The 19,399-nt window shown below is 39.4% G+C and overlaps 2 protein-coding genes across 5 annotated transcripts; one reads left to right on the forward strand and one right to left on the reverse strand.

Moving 5' to 3' along the window:
- Positions 1-271: 271 nt before the first annotated feature.
- LOC106130053 (HMG box-containing protein 4) lies at positions 272-8,595 on the reverse strand. 4 transcript variants are annotated; one of them, XM_060952975.1, is made up of 10 exons: positions 8,515-8,595; positions 7,332-7,390; positions 6,993-7,254; positions 6,438-6,586; positions 6,018-6,139; positions 5,465-5,567; positions 4,727-4,818; positions 3,852-3,992; positions 1,848-2,006; positions 272-1,625 (listed from the first exon to the last, which is right to left on the reverse strand). In XM_060952975.1, the coding sequence occupies exons 2-10, from the start codon at positions 7,339-7,341 to the stop codon at positions 1,620-1,622; spliced, it is 1,044 nt and encodes a 347-aa protein (XP_060808958.1). In that variant the 5' UTR covers positions 7,342-7,390; positions 8,515-8,595; the 3' UTR covers positions 272-1,619. The 4 variants fall into 4 exon arrangements, with proteins under 4 accessions (XP_060808958.1, XP_060808957.1, XP_060808956.1 ...); XM_060952974.1 differs by having other exon boundaries at positions 272-1,657; positions 1,830-2,006; XM_060952973.1 differs by lacking the exons at positions 272-1,625; positions 1,848-2,006 and having other exon boundaries at positions 2,981-3,992; positions 6,993-7,248.
- Positions 8,596-8,803: 208 nt separating this feature from the next.
- LOC106130054 (mitochondrial potassium channel) lies at positions 8,804-18,820 on the forward strand. The gene is made up of 7 exons (XM_013328813.2): positions 8,804-9,170; positions 9,776-9,925; positions 10,519-10,681; positions 13,133-13,229; positions 13,776-13,866; positions 17,022-17,097; positions 17,422-18,820. Exons 1-7 carry the CDS (start codon positions 8,916-8,918, stop codon positions 17,691-17,693), a joined length of 1,104 nt encoding a protein of 367 aa, XP_013184267.1. The 5' UTR covers positions 8,804-8,915; the 3' UTR covers positions 17,694-18,820.
- Positions 18,821-19,399: the final 579 nt, after the last annotated feature.

The following is a 19,399-nucleotide window of genomic DNA, read 5'->3' on the forward strand; positions in this document are numbered from 1 at the left end:
TATTAAAATAGTAATATTTGTGCGTTCCCTCTTGTTCCTCTGAACAGTATGGTAGGACATCCGTACTATCTGTGTATAGTAAAACTCAAAGGCCTATCAATTTAGGATTCATATAAGCGGGCTAGCAACCCGTCACTATTTGAATCACATACGAGTATACATCATTGGGTTATACAGCTAACCGCGGCGTTACAACATCTTCAAGACTGCTGGCTCTGTCTACACCGTAAGATCGAATCGTATCGAAAATAGTCATTAAAAGTCCATACGATACGATAATATTGTTTATTTATATCAATTACAACCAACCTCCCTAAACTCCGTACACGACGTAGTTAAATACATGTACTATTGTCTCGTTACTGTGTAAATAGGCTTGTGTCCACTAACAATGAAACCAATGGATGAATGTTTCTAGGCGTAAATTGTTATATTTAAACAAGGAAAACCGAAAGAATTCCACATAAAAATTTAAGATTATTGTTATTTTTACAAATTAAAATCAAATAAATTTCCCCCCGGTCCCCTCTGGCTGTGAACGCCAATCAGAACGTATTACGTCACATGGTGATATGCGTCATAGTTGTTGTTGAGGCTTGGTCAAATTTTTAATACAACAGCACAAGTAACTTTGTTTAATTTCTGTTAATATCATTTTTCGATAACTTGAGAGTGTTATTTCTACCTACATAGAATAATACTAGCATAAACTGCCATGGAACTTGGATTTAGAAAAGCGAACAGCAATAATTTACCTAAAATTTACGCTGTTATGCTTATAATGTTTTCGCGTCGAACACAGACGTTTGTTCATCGGAATTTCGTAATGTTAAAATTTCTATGTAAGTATACCTAAACAATACTTAAATACTGCTTATTATAAATTTCACTTGTATTTCACTTTAGCACGCAGTCAATTATTATTTGAAGAAATGTACACCAATTAATAGATTTTGAGGTTAGTATTAAATATAAAGGCTGTGTTTTAACATAATACAAATTTGAGACAATGTAACCTCAAAACAAATGTTGCATTGTTGTTTTAAAACAAATAAAGCTTTGGTTGTTCTTTAGATGTACAAGTTGAATATGTTGTCACTACTTTATATTTTATCATTCTTATGCCGAAATGATCTTCATAGAATACATTCTCGATGTTGTTGATAAACAAACAATGAGCACCATCCCAGCTTTAACTACTTTCTTCGCATTTTTTGGTTCACCGGAACACGTATCAATATTTTAGTCGAAGTTTTTATACTTGTTATTGGACACTGGTGCACTATTCAATTTTTAAAATACGAAGTTTCCATTTTTATTTAAACAAAACAACTTTTGCCGTAAGTGAACACAATCGCTTGCCACTATGTGTCGTCATTCACGACGCCATGACACTTTCCTGTGTTTTTACGTCAGATTAAAAATATTTTTAGTTTTAAACTTAAAATATGTGTTTTAAATATAATTTTTATCATGAAATATTATATTCTTGGGGTAAAACAAACACTAAAGTATCGAAATAAGCTATTCTTGAAATTTACGACACAGGCCTATTGCAATAAAGATATTACAAACAAACAGGTATATTCATAGCGATCACGCCGCGGCGCTCCACGGGCCTAGAGGCCGGGCATGACGTAGGCGATGTCCTGCAGCACTGAAAGGTATTCGGTAAGTATACAGTGTAGGCTGCGGGAACCCATATTCTCTCTCATCTCTGCACTTCACGCAACCTCGTTTATTCACAGTGACAACCAACAGTAAAAAAAAAAAAAGCATTTATTGGGCAACTACAAATTACATTAGATCAGGTTGTGGGAACCTCCTACCTAACAGTATATTCAGAGGCCGGGCATGATGTAGGCGATGTCCTGCAGCGTGGCCTGCAGCAGGCGCGCGGGCGGCGCCACGGGCGGCAGCGCGCGCGCCACGCACAGCAGCGGCGCCAGCGAGCACAGCAGCGTGTCCAGCAGCACCGACAGCGAGCCCGACACCGCTATCTGGCCCTGCGACATTACACTCCATGATAGGATGGGACCTCGTAAAAGGCGATTAAGGGATCCCGACACCGCTATCTGGCCCTGCGACAATTGATACTTTAGGTTGGGACGTCGTAAAAGGCGATTAAGGGAAAGCCTTATAAAGTATATGAATCTCAGTTTTAAGCCATTAGCCCGACACCGCTATCTGGCCCTGCGACATTTCACACTTTAGGATGGGACCTCGTAAAAGGCGATTAAAGGATAGCCTTATAAAGTATTCCTCTTGTAGGCGATGGGCTAGCATTCTGTCACTATTTGAATCTTAATTCCATCATTAAGCCATACAGCTGAACGTTGCCTAGGGAGCCTGACACTGCGGCCCTGGGTAACAGTGATTTATACAAGGTTACTTTTTTATGCCGTTTACATTTGCCGTGGTTTCCACCTCTTTAGAAAAGAAGAGACTCTCCCCCAGCAGCCGCAGGTGCGCGGCGGTGTCTGATGACGACCTCTGCTGCTGTAACAGTCACCTCGTGCTCCTTGAGCCGCTGCCCGATGATGGCGAGGCTCTCCCCCAGCAGCCGCAGGTGCGCGGCGGTGTCTGATGACGACCTCTGCTGCTGTAACAGTCACCTCGTGCTCCTTGAGCCGCTGCCCGATGATGGCGAGGCTCTCCCCCAGCAGCCGCAGGTGCGCGGCGGTGTCTGATGACGACCTCTGCTGCTGTAACAGTCACCTCGTGCTCCTTGAGCCGCTGCCCGATGATGGCGAGGCTCTCCCCCAGCAGCCGCAGGTGCGCGGCGGTGTCTGATGACGACCTCTGCTGCTGTAACAGTCACCTCGTGCTCCTTGAGCCGCTGCCCGATGATGGCGAGGCTCTCCCCCAGCAGCCGCAGGTGCGCGGCGGTGTCTGATGACGACCTCTGCTGCTGTAACAGTCACCTCGTGCTCCTTGAGCCGCTGCCCGATGATGGCGAGGCTCTCCCCCAGCAGCCGCAGGTGCGCGGCGGTGTCTGATGACGACCTCTGCTGCTGTAACAGTCACCTCGTGCTCCTTGAGCCGCTGCCCGATGATGGCGAGGCTCTCCCCCAGCAGCCGCAGGTGCGCGGCGGTGTCTGATGACGACCTCTGCTGCTGTAACAGTCACCTCGTGCTCCTTGAGCCGCTGCCCGGTGATGGCGAGGCTCTCCCCCAGCAGCCGCAGGTGCGCGGCGGTGTCTGATGACGACCTCTGCTGCTGTAACAGTCACCTCGTGCTCCTTGAGCCGCTGCCCGATGATGGCGAGGCTCTCCCCCAGCAGCCGCAGGTGCGCGGCGGTGTCTGATGACGACCTCTGCTGCTGTAACAGTCACCTCGTGCTCCTTGAGCCGCTGCCCGATGATGGCGAGGCTCTCCCCCAGCAGCCGCAGGTGCGCGGCGGTGTCTGATGACGACCTCTGCTGCTGTAACAGTCACCTCGTGCTCCTTGAGCCGCTGCCCGATGATGGCGAGGCTCTCCCCCAGCAGCCGCAGGTGCGCGGCGGTGTCTGATGACGACCTCTGCTGCTGTAACAGTCACCTCGTGCTCCTTGAGCCGCTGCCCGATGATGGCGAGGCTCTCCCCCAGCAGCCGCAGGTGCGCGGCGGTGTCTGATGACGACCTCTGCTGCTGTAACAGTCACCTCGTGCTCCTTGAGCCGCTGCCCGATGATGGCGAGGCTCTCCCCCAGCAGCCGCAGGTGCGCGGCGGTGTCTGATGACGACCTCTGCTGCTGTAACAGTCACCTCGTGCTCCTTGAGCCGCTGCCCGATGATGGCGAGGCTCTCCCCCAGCAGCCGCAGGTGCGCGGCGGTGTCTGATGACGACCTCTGCTGCTGTAACAGTCACCTCGTGCTCCTTGAGCCGCTGCCCGATGATGGCGAGGCTCTCCCCCAGCAGCCGCAGGTGCGCGGCGGTGTCGGCGGCGCCGCAGCCGGGCGCGCGCCCCGCCCCGGGGGCAGTCTGCTCAACTCGCGCGGCGATACTAGTCTGTACGGGAAATATTTGGTTTGTAAGATACATTTTTAGGTGTCGTCAGAGAAAGTTAATTAATTGACTGAAATATCAGCCCACAGTCCAAACTTCTGGTTAGGAATAAAGATATGAAATGTGGCATGTGGGTTCAAATGTAGTCCAAGGCTGGCTAAGAGATGATTAAGAGGATATTGGTATTACTCAAGCGGAGCTGTAGGCGTACATATAAATTACAGTAAGTACATAAACATCACTCTGGAGAGGAGCCCGGGGTATGCCTTTGACCATGGAGCTTGGATTGTGTGAGTCAGGTTTTTACACAAATCGACTGCCATCTGACCTCCGCAACCTTCGCAGGGGAACCTAACCCGTATTGGATCGATCATGGTCCATCCAGTTGCCTGAATGTTCAGGTTTCCTGACGATGTTTTCCCTCACCGTAAGATCATCTTAAACACCAAACAACGAAATAGTGTTACCACAGCCACAGGTGCCGTGTGGCACCAATACAAAAAATAATAGGACCACTTCATCTCTTTCCCATGGATGTCGTTAAAGGCGACTAAGGGATAAGCTAACAAACTTGGGATTCTTCTTTTAGGCGATGGGCTAGCAACTTGTCACTATTTGAATCTCAATTCTATCATTAAGCCAAATAGCTGAACGTGGCCATGCAGTCCTTTCAAGACTATTGGCTCTGTCTACCCCCCCAGGGCATATAGACGTGACCATATGTATGTGAGTGTTACCACAGCAGCCTGCGGCGCCGGCGCAGGTGCGGGGGGGCTCGGCTTGCCCCTGGCGGGCGGCCGGCCCGGCCCGGGGTGGGCGCTGCGAACGTCTGTGGGATACATTACATACTGAACACACAATCATTTATATTTATATGGAAGATTTTTTATACGTATTATTCAATAGGCTGTTTGACAAATGTTTAAAAAAACAGTTTATATTATTTAGTAGGAGTTAAAAAACTTAATAAAAGTTGTATTTTTAATTTTGGTACTTATTCGCTGAAAAAAAACAATATTTCAATAGCGCGCCAAAACGCTACTTTGACAATATGGCGCTGCAAAGGTGTCGGTGACGTCACCTGCCTGTATTATGATCTGTGGCACATATCACTTTTAAACATTTGTTGCAAACAATAAACGAATGTGCGATTGGATTGACATTATAACTGTGTTTTATATTACAAAATAAGTTACAAATGGTGTACAGTTATCTACACCATTTGTAACTTATTTTGTACCTAATACTCGAAACTATATGTTAGTGTATCCAAGAATGTCAAAGTGCGTCGAAAGTGGTTGCAATTTTCTTGGAGGAATATAGCGAGCTTGCATGAAGAGAGTTATGAATGTGGATGAAGCGAAGGAAGTATGCAGAGATCATGGCAAGTGGAAAGAGGTAGTCTCTGCCTACCCCTCCGGAAAGAGGCGTATTTTATGTATGTATGTATGTATGAATATAGTGAGTGTTCTCACTTGGATTCGAGATGATCTTGTTCAGCTGATTGGCCTGCTTCTCATTCTGTATGGCGTACCGCTTGGCCTTGCGACGCCACGAGTACCGCTCGTTGTAGTTTACCTGAAACAATGTAAATTTTAAGATTTATTGCCAAGCCAAGCGAAGAAACAAAATATGTGCCAACTGCTTATAAAACTTCTCTTAATCTAAATCTTCTCTTAGTATATAATATTTAAATAAATTAAGAAGAAGGCTTTCTTCTTTTAAATCTCGGTAGCTAGCAACCTGTCACAATTTATGAATCTCAATTATTATATCATTAGGCTATGGGGTCGTCCATTAATTGGCTTAATGAAGAATTAAATGTCCACGTTAAACTCAATAGGAAAGGAGTTCATGTGACATTTCATGATTTTTGTTAAAATTGTCTGAAAATGATTAAAAAACGATGAACCCTTTACTGCTGAACAAGATGTTATGTTACTTTCGGCTCTGTCTACCCTGTGAGGAAAAACTATTTGGTAATTAAGTTTATGTGTCTCTGACACCTCAACTTCTGTAAGTACTAACATTGGCCCACATTTCCCCGAGACGTTTGGAGATGGCTGAAAAGTCCATGTCGGGGTGCTTCCTCAGCAGCTCGTTACGGGCCTCCTTGGCCCACAGCATGTACGCTGTGATACGGGTTTTGCCTGCAAAAGAATAACTTAAACCTCACTAACACGAAATTTTCTATAATTTTGATGAAATTGTGAATTACTCAATATATTTACTTGACCTATTTTGATGCCCTTTTAATTTAAAAATTCTATTTTACAGATCCTCCATACATTTGAAACTTCATCAAAATCAGTTCAACGGTTCGAACATGATAAGAAAAGAACTATCTTCTCTGATTGGCCTGGGTCTTGGTTGTTTTTGTATATAAATATTTATTATTATTTAGTCTCAAACTTTCTTTTTATTATTAAATTAGTTCAGACAGTTTACCCTTATCTTTCCTCTGAGCTTTAGCCCGGCCCACGACCCTGCCATCCTTGACTATCAACTTCTTCTTGTTATTCTTCTCCATCATGTAGAGGGAGTTGGCTGGAGTCCGAGCAGAGCCATCATCTGACACCGAGCTGTCTGATTCCATACTGAAAGAAATTTTGTGTTTGTACAAATTTTATATCGTGACGTCTATATTCCTTGTGGGGAAAACACGTCCAGCAGTCTTGAATAGACTGAAAGGCGATTATCTGAAGTAACTTTAACCGATTCATTGCGGATGACGCCAATGAGCGTCATTGATTTCTTTTAATCAATGACGCTCATTGGCGTCATCCGCAATGAATTGGTTAATAACTACTTCATGAAGTTAAGCTTTTTCCTCTTGATAAAGTAAATCTATTCTATACCAAACTGTTATGAAATATTAAAACAAATGAAAGGATTCTGCATCTTTTAGGAAAACAAAGGAAAAGTTGTTTGATGGAATATGATTGGCATATTCCATTAGTTTCAGTAAAATGTAAATACCTATCTAAAGTGATTTCAAATTACCTCTCAACATTTTCTCCATTGTTCTCATAATAATCAGATTCACTGCCTGATGCAGTAGCTGCGCCCGCATCTTCCATAGGCCTTGCAGGTGGAGGCTCTTGCTGAAAATCGGCAGTCTCTTCTTGCTTGAACCCCATGAACGACTTGACTGGGGTCTGCCTCCGGTACCTCGCCTCTATATCATCAGGTGACTCGAAATCCATCAATTTGGAGCTTTTCTTCCTGACTCGACCGCTCCTTGAGATACCCGTGACTTCTAAATCTGAAGAGTTCGGAGGGAAATCAGGTTGAAATTGGAATACCTAATTGAAGTATTTATTTTGGAATTAAGATACGTACCGTCTTGCATTTTCAATCAAGTATTTCGTTAGATATACTGTCCTTATTATTAGCCAACTTTGTAAAGTAGGAATGTGAAAAAAAAATCGATTATGGAAAAAATCGATTAAAAATCGATTTTTTTTAAGTAAAAATCGATTTTTATACTTGATTTTTTTAAAATTAATAATCGATTAAAAATCGATTTTTTTAATCATCCAATAAATGCACTCCGAAATTATGTTTTTGTCTTCTGGCTTTGAGCCCGGAACGCGAACTGCCAAAGAATACTATCATAGCTCCATAATATTACATTAACGCCACCTGTGCATTCTTTCTGTGCTCTTAAAACAGTTTAGATGATTAATTTAATCAAACATTCTCTAGATGGAATTAGTCGACAGTATTTTACCGACATTCGGTTGATATTTTATTCATTATTCGTTGCTGAAACTTCATTTTTCAAACTTGATTGTTAAAAACTTTAATTTGTGTTGATTATACAGGGTGACATTTAAAACAACTGCATCCTTTTAAACATAGACTATACCCATGCTTCTGAGCCGTTTGAGCCTATTTTTATTTAAATTAAACTTCATCATTTTCACATTTAAAAAACCCTCAAAAACTACGTCACACGCTTTATTAAGAACAACAAAAATAATTTAAAACTATACATGTAAATAAATGTCTGAAAAATAAATTATTTTTCTAGTATCAAGATCAAGTAAAGTACAGAGTTGTCGAGATCGCTCAGCTGAATGCATTGTGTTGTTGACCTCTGAATCTTACGCGTCGCTTTTCCGCCGGCCGGGGTGATATTACGTATTTAGGATCGTGGATTTTGATACTTTTATTTTTTTTCGTACTTTCTGAAATATGAACCGATATTTTTTTCTTTTTACGTTTTTAAATATCTTTTAGATGAGTACACTTAACAGTTAAATTTATGCAGTTGAATTAAATGTCACCCTGTATAAGAACTTACTGATTCTGTTGTTTATTTTTAATGAATAAATCTATTGATATAATGTATATGGCGTTTATTTTGACATAAATTGAAAAAATTGGAAAAATTCTATCAATATAAAAAAATCGATTATTTTCTTAAGAAAAATCGATTATTTGTTAATCGATTTTTCATACTTAAAAAATAAATCGATTACATAAAAATCGATTTTTTATCAGCAATGTCACATCCCTATTGTAAAGAAACAATTCGGATTCTTGGAATTACGCATAGAAAATTAGAAATATCACGAAACGAACAGCTCTACCGAAGACGCTACTTTGTTTTTGATTTGACATGGACTGGACAGGACAGTGACATGACATTAAAGCAAACATTCTTTTTTTTGGGATCTATGACCATAACATTAAAGTGTCAAAAAAAAAACTTCGAAGACTTCGAATTTTAGGCATTTTGTTTGGTGACTATGTACTAAACGTCCTAAAAAATGCACGTCAGCCTGACAAACTACTGACAGTGACAACCTCTTTAGGTTTGGCAACTTCAAATGTCACAAAATCTTCCCGTCCGGGATGATATCATTCCGTTACAAAAAATGCAATTAAATAGTGCAAAATAGTAATAATTATGTAAAAATGGCAGACCGCCTTCGTCAAATTGCCCAGCGTCTAAAAGACAAGATCCACCTATCTCAAATGGGCGGTACAGGCAGAGAAAAAGTTGACCAAATTTTAACCAAGTATGGGTCGACTTCTCGGGTCACGGAACTGGCCGAAAGATTCAAACATGAAACATTAGCAAAAAAAGTTCGAGAACTTGTATCAAAATATGAAAAATTTACTGGGGTGGAAGAGATTTTGGCGCTCCAAAACACCGTCAACGAAGCGCAAGTAAGATTTTTCTACTTCAAGGTTATTTTCCCTATACTTGTGACTAAGGAATGTATTCCTGACGTATATGTTTTTTTTTCTTTGTTATGGTTATATTTGCACTAGTGCAAGTGCATTTGTAACGTCGCAAAAATAGTTGTAGTAATGGTGTGTTGAGATGATATTTAAAAAAACAAAATATTACAGAATAACAAACAATGCACAGATAATTGTCCATTAATTCTCATAAAAGCTGTTAACTTGCTTAAACTTATTTATATAAATACTTACGTCCCGAACATGGTAGACAAAGCCAACAGTCTGACATTCCACATTCAGAGCTACAGTAAATAGCTAATAACATACATTGACTAGTGATTTTTTTATGTTTTTAGTTCTCTGGCAATTTCTTACCATAGTTTGAATCTCCATATCTGTATGATTCAGTATATTTAGCATTACAATAACTAGTTTTATGTATTTACATATAAAATGTTAAACATGTTGTTTATGTTTGTTTTTATTCTTAAACTATCTGCATTCATTATTTCTTTTACAGTAGAACTTACGCTTTGAAAATGTGTCAGACTATCATTTATAATATTAAGTATGTTTATTGATTCCAGGACAAGTTCATAGCGGCGCAAGACCGCCGTCGGGAGCTGGGCAGACAGCTGGCTGATATCGAGGCCCGGCTGAAGGAGCTCCATTCTGAGATGCAGAATACCATGAAGGGAGATGATAAATACTTGCATCTGTGTACTGAAGAACATAAGGTATTTTATTCTTTACTTCATTGAGTACCTACTTATACTTTTTTGTCTGTATGGTACCTATCTGGCATTTTAGAATAGGATCGCCACTAATTGTTAAGCCATGCAGTTGAAAATGGCCATTCATTCTTTCTGAGACTGTCAGCTCTGACTATCCTGCAAGGGATCAAAACATGATTATAATAATTTATAATAATTCAATGTCAAAAAAAATTCTTAAAAAAAAATCATTTTAAAAAAAAATCATTTTAAAAAAAAATCTGAATCAATTCAGGTATTGTACAAATTTAAAGATGTCAACTGCAAGTAGAGATTATAATGCTTCTATACTTTTGTTTTTTTTTTATGTACAATTAAAATAACTGCATTTAAGGAATTGTTTAAGCCATATAATCATCAAATTCAACAACAAATCATTTAAGTGTACTAGATGAATGTGCCTATTCCCTCAGTCACCTTTTACAACATCCACACAAAAGATATGCGAGTGGTCCTATTCCATAGTGCCGGTAACCACACGGAACTTTTGTTTAGAATCTTTCAAAAAAGTCTCAAAGAAATATCAGCCGTAACCTATTAAAATCCAAAACCAACAGCTGATAATCCAAGCGCGCGCCCTCCGCAACCAATTCGTAGAAGCCGAGCGCGAGGAGCGGGAGTTGTTCGCGACGATGAGCGCCGCCGTGAAGCTGGGTCACGAGAGGGAGAGGGCGCACGCTGAGAGGAACAAGTATTGGTATATCGTCGCTTCTATATTTGGTGAGTGCCGCTTAACATACATATATACATATGGTCACGTTTATATCCCTTGCGGGGTAGACAGAGCCAACGGTCTTGTATAGACTCTGATAGGCCACGTTCAGCTATTTGGCTTGATGATAGAATTGATATCCTAATAGTGACAGGTTGCTAGCCCATCGCCTAAAAGAAGAATCCCAAGTTTGTAAGCCTACCCCTTAGTCGCCTTTTACGAAATCCATGGGAAAGAGATGGAGTGGTCCTATTCTTTTTTTTATTGGTGCTGGGAATCACACGGCACATAATAATAACATTAATCATGGCTCTTTCCCGGTGTGATAGGCGGAGACTACATTTTTCTTCTTGTCATGATCTCTGGCCAGAAAGTTCTTTGAATGTCTCATCATGTTTTCCATCACCCTAAAACAGTATTCAAATAATGATTTGGTAAATAGTTATTAGTTCAATTAGTCTCTGCCTACCCCTCCGGGAGAAAAGCGTGATTTTATGTATGTATGTAGGTATATAAATAGTTATTGGTAGAAGGCTGTATGCCTTGTGATTCCCGGCACGTTAAATTAGGACCACTCCATCTCTTTACCGCGGATCTCGTAAAAGGGGACTAAGGCTTATAAACTTGGGATTCCTCTTTGAGGCGATGGGCTGGCAACTTGTTGATATTTGATTGAATCTCAATTCTATCATTGAGCCAAACAACTGGATCTTGCGTATCAGTCTTTTCAAGACGGTTGGCTCTGTCTACCCCGCAAGCATAGTCGTGATTATTGTATGTATATATGTATGTTTGTGTGATTACCGATATTTTAGATTAGGATCACTCCATCTCTTTCTTATGGATTTCAACAAAAAGCGACTAAGACTGTCACTGGTCTGGTAGCTAAAAGAAAACGTAATGTGTATTGTACCAGCTGCTTCTCTTATCATGCAGATTGTAAAAGTGTATCAAGGGAAAAGCTAATAAACTTAGTTAATTTCAATTCGAATTCGCGGAACACTAGATAAATCTGTCCAACTTGTCCAAATATATTGATTTATGCGGCTATCATTTAAAATATACAAATTAAATTACATAACTTTGCTTTATTATCTAAAGAGGAACAGTTAAATTGGACGTGACCTGATAGTGTTTTTATCTTGTTTGAGATGTCTCGTATAGTATAGTAAGATTGTTCGCGTATTAAATACATACATACGCACACAATACAGCACAACAGTGTATAAATAAATAAATTGTATTTACGGGACAAATTACACTGATTGAGTTAGCCTCAAATAAGTTCGAGACATGTGTTACGAGATACTAACTCAACGATACTATATTTTATAATAAATACTTACATAGATAAACATTCAAAACCCAGGCCAATCAGAAAAAGTTCTTTTCTCATCATGCCCCGGCCGGGATTCGAACCCGGGACCCCCGGTGTCACAGACAAGCGTACTACCGCTGCGCCGCAGAGGCCGGCACGTATTATTAAGGGAACGGGTAATAAACTTGAGATTCCTCTGGTAGGCGATGGGCTAGCAACCTGTCATAATTTTTTATCTCAATTCCATCATTAAGCCATAGCCCTAAACGAGGCCTTTCAGTCTTTTCAAAACGTGTATCCCTGTTTACCCCGCAAGGGATAAAGATGTGATTATTGAAAGTGCCTTGTCACAAAAAAAATTAACTGTACCCTAATTGGATCATTTAGTTGTCCATGTTAAGTCCTTTTTTTTCTTAATATTTTTTTTTACTTCCAAGTCGCGATCGGGAAAATAAAGTCGATTAATTCATTAACGCCACGTTAAGCCCGGCTTATTTGTTGTAAGATCGCATCGCATCGTATCGCATCGCATCGTGTCGCATCACGTAGTTTCCAGTCGCGTTGCGTCTCGTCTTTAAGCGATAGGCTAGTAATGAATAATATCTCTCTGTGGCGCAGCGGTAGTGCGCTTGTCTGTGACACCGGAGGTCCCGGGTTGGAATCCCGGACAGGGCATGTTGAGGAACGCACTTTCTCTGATTGGTCTGGGTCTTGGATGTTTATCAATATAAGTATTTATTATAAAATTATCGTTGGGTTAGTATCTCGTAACACAAGTTTCGAACTTATTTCGAGGCTAACTCAATCTGTGTAATTTGTCCCATATTATTTATTTATTTAATATCTGAAATTTCTGGTCGAATTTTGATCCCGTTTAAAAGAGGGTTTTATGAGGAAAGTTTATATCAATTAACGTTACCTGTGCGTAGCCGGGAGCGGGTCGCTAGTATAGTACCTGTAGTGACATACATACATACATACATACATACATAAAATCACGCCTCTTTCCCGGAGGGGTAGGCAGAGACTACCTCTTTCCACTTGCCACGATCTCTGCATATTTCCTTTGCTTCATCCACATTCATAACTCTCTTCATATTATATATTTATTATAGTGATATCTTTTTTAATTTCCCACCAGGCACAGTGCTGGGAATCGCCGGGTCCACCATCAACAACCACATGAAGATGACGGAGTTCCGCGAGATGATGGAGCAGCAGATGGCGCGCAGTGCCAGGTGTGAAGTGTTAGATAAAAAAAAACTTAATGTTTTCACATTATGAATATTTTTTTTGACAATATACTGTGCCCGCGACTGGAACCGCGCGTGGAATAGTTATTTTGAGCATCATTGAAGCCCTCAAGGGTGAATCATTTTCCCCGTATTTTTCAAATTTTCCATTATTTCTTCGCTCCTAATAGTTGCAGCGTGATGTTATATACCCTAAAGCCTTCCTCGATAAATGGTCTATTCAACACAAAAAGAATTTTTCAATTCGAACCAGTAGTTCCTGATATTAGCGCTAGCTTTATAATATTATAATATTAGTATATACATACATGAACTAATTCTATACTTTACACTATTCGAATTCTAGGCGATGGGCTAGCAACCTGTTACTATTTGAATCTCAAATCTATTATCAATCCAAAAAGCATAACGTGGCCTGTCAGTCTTCAAGACTGTTGGCTCTGTTTACTCCGTAAGGGATATAGAAGTGACTATATGAATGTACGTACACATACATATACAGTTTTGTATATTAGTGTATAATATTTGCAGCGTGCTGTATACAATAGCCGGCGGGGCGGGCGCCGGCGCGGCCAACAGGGCGGATATAGCGGACGCTATGAAGACAGAATTCGCATATCAGGTAACATACATACATATAGTCACGTCTATATCCCTTGCGGGGTAGACAGAGCCAATAGTCCCGAAAAGACTTCAGCTGCTCTGCTTAATGATGGAATTGAGATCCAAATAGTGACAGGTTGCAAGCCCATCGCCTGAAAAAAAAAGGGTCGCAATTTTATAAGCCTATCCCTTAGTCGCCTTTTATGACATCCATGGGAAAGAGATGGAGTGGTCCTATTCTTTTTCGTATTGGTGCCGGGAACCACACGGTTATATATATAATATCAGGTAACACGTTCATTTATTAGTATAATGTACCTACTGTGTGACGCATGTTATTGGAAAAATCAATAAATATTGTTTCTATTTGACGGCCTCTGTGGCTCAGCGGTAGTACGCTTGTCTGTGACACCGGAGGTCCCGGGTTCGAATCCCGGTCAGGGCATGATGGGACAAGAACGTTTTCCGATTGGCCTGGGTCTTGGATGTTTATCTATATAAGTATTTATTATAAAATATAGTACTTATCGTTGCGTTAGTATCTCGTAACACAAGTCTCGAACTTACTTCGAGGCTAACTCAATCTGTGTAATTTGTCCCGAATATATATTTATATTTTGATTTTTATTATATTACAAGGATGTTACATAACGAGAGAAAAGCATATTAACTTGAGAATCTTCTATAAGGCGATGGGCTGGCAATCTGTAACTATATGAATCTCAAACCTATTTTCAAGCCATTCAGTCGAAAGCAGCCTTGTCTTTTTGAGACTGTTGGCTCTGTCCACCTCGTAATGGACAAAAGCGTGATATAGTTATGTATGTGACAGTTTAATACTCTTTAAGAAGTATGCAGGGATCATGGAATGATACAATAATATATACATATATAGTGATAGTCTCTGCCTAGTATACCCTTTTTAGATCGGACATACATCACGTCTAAATCCCTTGCGGGGAAGACAGAGTCAACAGTCTTGAAAAGACTAGTAGGCCACGTTCAGCTGTTTGGCTTAATGACATAATTGAGATTCAAATAGTGACAGGTTGCTAGCCCATCGCTTACAAGAGGAATCCCAAGTTTATTAACCTTAGGCTCGGATCGGACATGATTTTTGTAACATTTTCGATTCGATATTCGATTTTCGACGGCCTCTGTGGCTCAGCGGTAGTACGCTTGTCTGTGACACCGGAGGTCCCGGGTTCGAATCCCGGCCAGGGCATGATGAGAAAAGAACTTTTTCTGATTGGCCTGGGTCTTGGATGTTTATCCATCTAAGTATTTTTTATAAAATATAGTATCGTCGAGTTAGTATCTCGTAACACAAGTCTCGAACTTACTTCGAGGCTAACTCAATATGTGTAATTTGTCCCGTATATATTTTACTAGCTGTCCCGGCAAACGTTGTTTTGCCATATAAATCATTTTTAAGTAATTTCTAGTTAAAAAATGTTAAGGGTGGACAACCCTTAACACTTAGGGGTATGAAAAATAGATGTTAGCCGATTGTCAGACCTACTGATGCATGCAAAGTTTGGTTAAAATCGGTAAAGCCTTTTCGGAGGAGTATGGAGATAAACGTTGTGACACGAGAATTTTATATATTATATATAAGATTTATTTACTATTTTTACCGTCCCATCTCATTCGTAATCATTATTCTGAAGTTTTTAGTAAAGACAGATTAGGTTTTTGTTATTTCAGCACTTCCCAAAATACTACAATCGAGTAAGTTTAAAATAAACTAAGTAAGCGATGCAATGCGTGTGCGCATGTGTGTGTATACGTACGTAGTATGTCTGGTGTTACGTTTGTCATCGTTCGGTCCGATAACGTTTTCACAGAATAGTAGTATTCTTTTTCTGTAAATAGCACATACATACATACATACGTATAGTCACGTCTATATCCCGTACGGGGTAGACAGAGCCAATAGTCCCGAAAAGACTGAATGGCCACGTTTAGCTGCTCGGCTTAACGATGGAATTGAGATCCAAATAGTGATAGATTGCTAGCCCATCGCCTATAAAAAAGGATCGCAATTTTATAAGCCTATCCCTTAGTCGCCTTTTACGACATCCATGGGAAAGAGATGGAGTGGTCCTATTATTTTTTTGTATTGGTGCCGGGAACCACACGGCAAATAGTACAATCAATAATAATATACATACTATCTCTCTCTCTCTCTCTCTCTCATCTTTGCGCATTCCCAGTTGCACCCTCCACGAGTGCTCCAGGGCCTTTGGTCCGCTTTCCTGAATTATTCTTTCCACTTTTTCCGGCCTGCGAAGTCTTCAGCTTTTAGACCATCGGCACGCATATTATCTATAACGTCGTCAAGTCAAGTTTCCTTCGGTCTGCTCCTTGTACCCTGGCCCGGCGGAGGCGGCATTGCCAGATATTTGTTACCCAGATAACCTACAGGCTTTCGCGAATTGTAATACTTACCCATTTTTACATACATACATAAAATCACGCCTCTTTCCCGGAGGGGGTATGCAGAGACCTCTTTCCACTTGCCACGATCTCTGCATACTTCCTTAGCTTCATCCACATTCATAACTCTCTTCATGCAAGCTCGGCGGTTTCGGGTACTTTTGTCCTGACACTTTACCAGGACGTCCTTTATTTGATCAAGATACGTTCGTCTAGGTCTTCCCACCCATTTTTAATTGAATGATATACGTAGTAAAGTTAGTCTATAAATAGTTATCATCATGATCATATTAGTTACTAGCGGGCACAGCTACTTCGTCCGCGTGGAATAGTTATTTTGGGCATTACTGAAGCCGTCAAGGATGAATAATTTTCCCCGTTTTTTTTTTTCACATTTTCCATTACTTCTTTATTCCTTATAGTTCTAGCGTGATGTTATATAGCCTAAAGCCTTCCTCGATAAATGGTCTATTCAACTCAAAAATAATTTTTCAATTCGAACCAGTAGTTTCTGAGATTAGCGCGTTCAAACAAACAAACTCTTCAGCTTTATAATAATAGTATAGATATGAGTCCACCGCTGAATATAGGCCTTCCCCATCGACTCCCACCTCTCTACATTGAAGGCTCGCTCGCTCTGTTATAGGCGGCCATAATACATCTTTTCCCCGCGGACTTTCTGTCCTGAAGATTATATAAAAAATATAGTTAACACGTTTGTTTTCCAAATTGCAGGAGCAGTTAGCATCGAATTTGAAACAAATGCAGGACAATATCAATTATCTAGTCACGAAACAGTCATCTCTTATTGGTAAGTTAACTACCTAGGTATATGTTATATCATATAAATATTTCCCCTTATTTCTCAAAGTTACAATTAGATCTTGACTTGATGACAATTGGTCAATCAACTGTCATAAAATTCATTTATAAATTCACCGCAAACTTAGCTAACCTCGCGTTTTATTTTTTTACATAATTAACGCTTATTTTTCTAACATTATTTTGATTATTTCAAAAACGACTTCATCCTAATTTGGTGCCGCATAAATTGAAAAATTCTATTGACAGATGCTACACATCCTATCTATTTTTCATATCAGACTACGGTTTTTATTTTTCTTTTCAATTACAGATCACCTTCACCACCAAGACGAAATAATAGAAAAGCACATGAAGGACTTAAAGAAAATCGTTGTCGTCGCGTCTCAAACTAGCGCCAAATCTGACGCCGAGCTAGCAAAGGCACTGTCTGTGGTCCATCACGATCTAGACGAAGTGGAGAGAGAAAGAGAGGAAGATGGGAAACATAAAATAGCATTAGAACCAAATCAAATAATAACAGGTCTAGGCGTTATGATCTGCGCAGCGGTCATTTTCGGTAACATAATCGGCAGGGTCAGTTGATTCAAATCCGAGGAAATCACAGCGATCATCGATTGATTTTAGTGAATCGATTAAGGAGTAATCTGTACAGTTGCAATATCGACGAATTGTGATAATATTTTTTTTTTATTTGGAAATCTCTTACTTTTTTTAATTTCCGCGAATGTAGTGCCAAAGAATTTGCCTGTGCCGTTCGCAATAAATATTTCGATAAAAAGAATTTCGCACTAATTTCACTTAATTTATTATCTGTTTGTAGTTTTTAATTTAAGAAAAATATTTAATAAAAGCGTTTGGATATTTAATAATTTATTTATTTAAACACATTTTTACTCTAAAAACAGATAAGAAAAGCTGTAATACATCTGTATCTGTATACTGTAACATAGACAGGAATAAACGGGGAAGCGACCAATTATTTAACAACATACTATCCATTCTTCATAATCCAAAACATAATTATCTAACTAATTCTTTTAAACATTGATCCGAAACCATTAATTTTCCCGCTAACATAAAAATGAAACTTAAAAAAATAAAGTTGTTATATACATAAAAATATCCCAATATTACATAATTAACCCAACTTTAGATTTTAGTTGACATTTTCAAAAATGTTGTGCTTATTGTAAAATTTGTAGACCTGCCAGGTCTGCTTAAACTTTGTATCCACTTAAGAGAAGTAGAATGTACATGCAAGAAAAAAAACAGCAGAAATAAATAAACATATATTATGTTTAAGTTTTTAAACTACTTACACGTAATAAATACTATTTTTTAAAATACGTATGTACGCACAATATTTTTTATTTTCATAATGTTCTAACCTGTTTCCTTTGTTCTTTTTTGTTTTGATTTCATGATTCCACACAAAAAAAATGAAAAACAAACACATTTCATGCAACAATCTAGTCTAAGGTACGTAAAAGACAAAAGTTTTTTTTTGTAATTTATAAATTGTTATAATTTAGCACAATTTCGCAGTGTTCTGGGAACAAATTGTCGAATTTATTGGTTATTAATAGGTACACAAGACTTAATTTTGTAATCGCTAACACTTCGCACTGCATCTAAGTTTTTTTTAGCGCGGCTGCTTTTATAATTCCTTTATAATAACTTCAGTGTATAATAAAAAGGTTGTTACTTAACAGTCGTTTTATTGAGTTAGGTACTATACCTGATTAATATTATAATTATGCGCTACCTACAAAAGAATACACAGTCGCAAATCCCACGAGAATTTAGGTTATCTGATTTAAAGTTACCCTATGTCCTACTCCAGGCTCTTATAGTTCGGTAGATAACAGAAGAGGTAATAAACAAAGAAACTTACTTCGCATTTATAATATTAGTTAGAATTTCAAACTTTATTTTGCTTTTTACCCGACTACGGCGAAGCAAACAGGAGGATTTAATTTTGGCCTAGTTAAATAAATGTCTATGGACTGGTATGATTCATAAATTATCTCCAAATGAAGTTCCGTTGTATTTATGTGCCTTGTGGTTCCCTGCACCAATAGAAAAAAGATAAGACCACTCCATCTTTTTCACATTGATGTAAAAGGCGAATATGAATTATAAACTTGAGATTCTTTTTATAAGCTATAGGTTAGCAATCAATCACTATATTGGATATAGACATTAATATAAGTATGTATGTATTGAACATGCTTAGAACATGTGCAATGTTTTCAAACATACTGGTGACCTTAACACAGATCATCCCG

Source organism: Amyelois transitella, chromosome 30 (genome assembly GCF_032362555.1).
Source record: "Amyelois transitella isolate CPQ chromosome 30, ilAmyTran1.1, whole genome shotgun sequence".
NCBI lineage: Eukaryota > Metazoa > Arthropoda > Insecta > Lepidoptera > Pyralidae > Amyelois > Amyelois transitella.

Coding starts and splice junctions, on each gene's coding strand:
- LOC106130053 (XM_060952972.1), bottom strand. Junction 6,587..6,992: donor AATGGAGAAAATGTTGAGAG/GTAATTTGAAAT, acceptor AATTTCTTTCAG/TATGGAATCAGACAGCTCGG. Junction 3,993..4,726: donor CGGCGCCGCAGGCTGCTGTG/GTAACACTCACA, acceptor TTTCCCGTACAG/ACTAGTATCGCCGCGCGAGT.
- LOC106130054 (XM_013328813.2), top strand. CDS start 8,916: ATGGCAGACCGCCTTCGTCAAATTGCCCAGCGTCTAAAAGACAAGATC. Junction 9,171..9,775: donor ACACCGTCAACGAAGCGCAA/GTAAGATTTTTC, acceptor TATTGATTCCAG/GACAAGTTCATAGCGGCGCA. Junction 9,926..10,518: donor TGTGTACTGAAGAACATAAG/GTATTTTATTCT, acceptor CAAAACCAACAG/CTGATAATCCAAGCGCGCGC.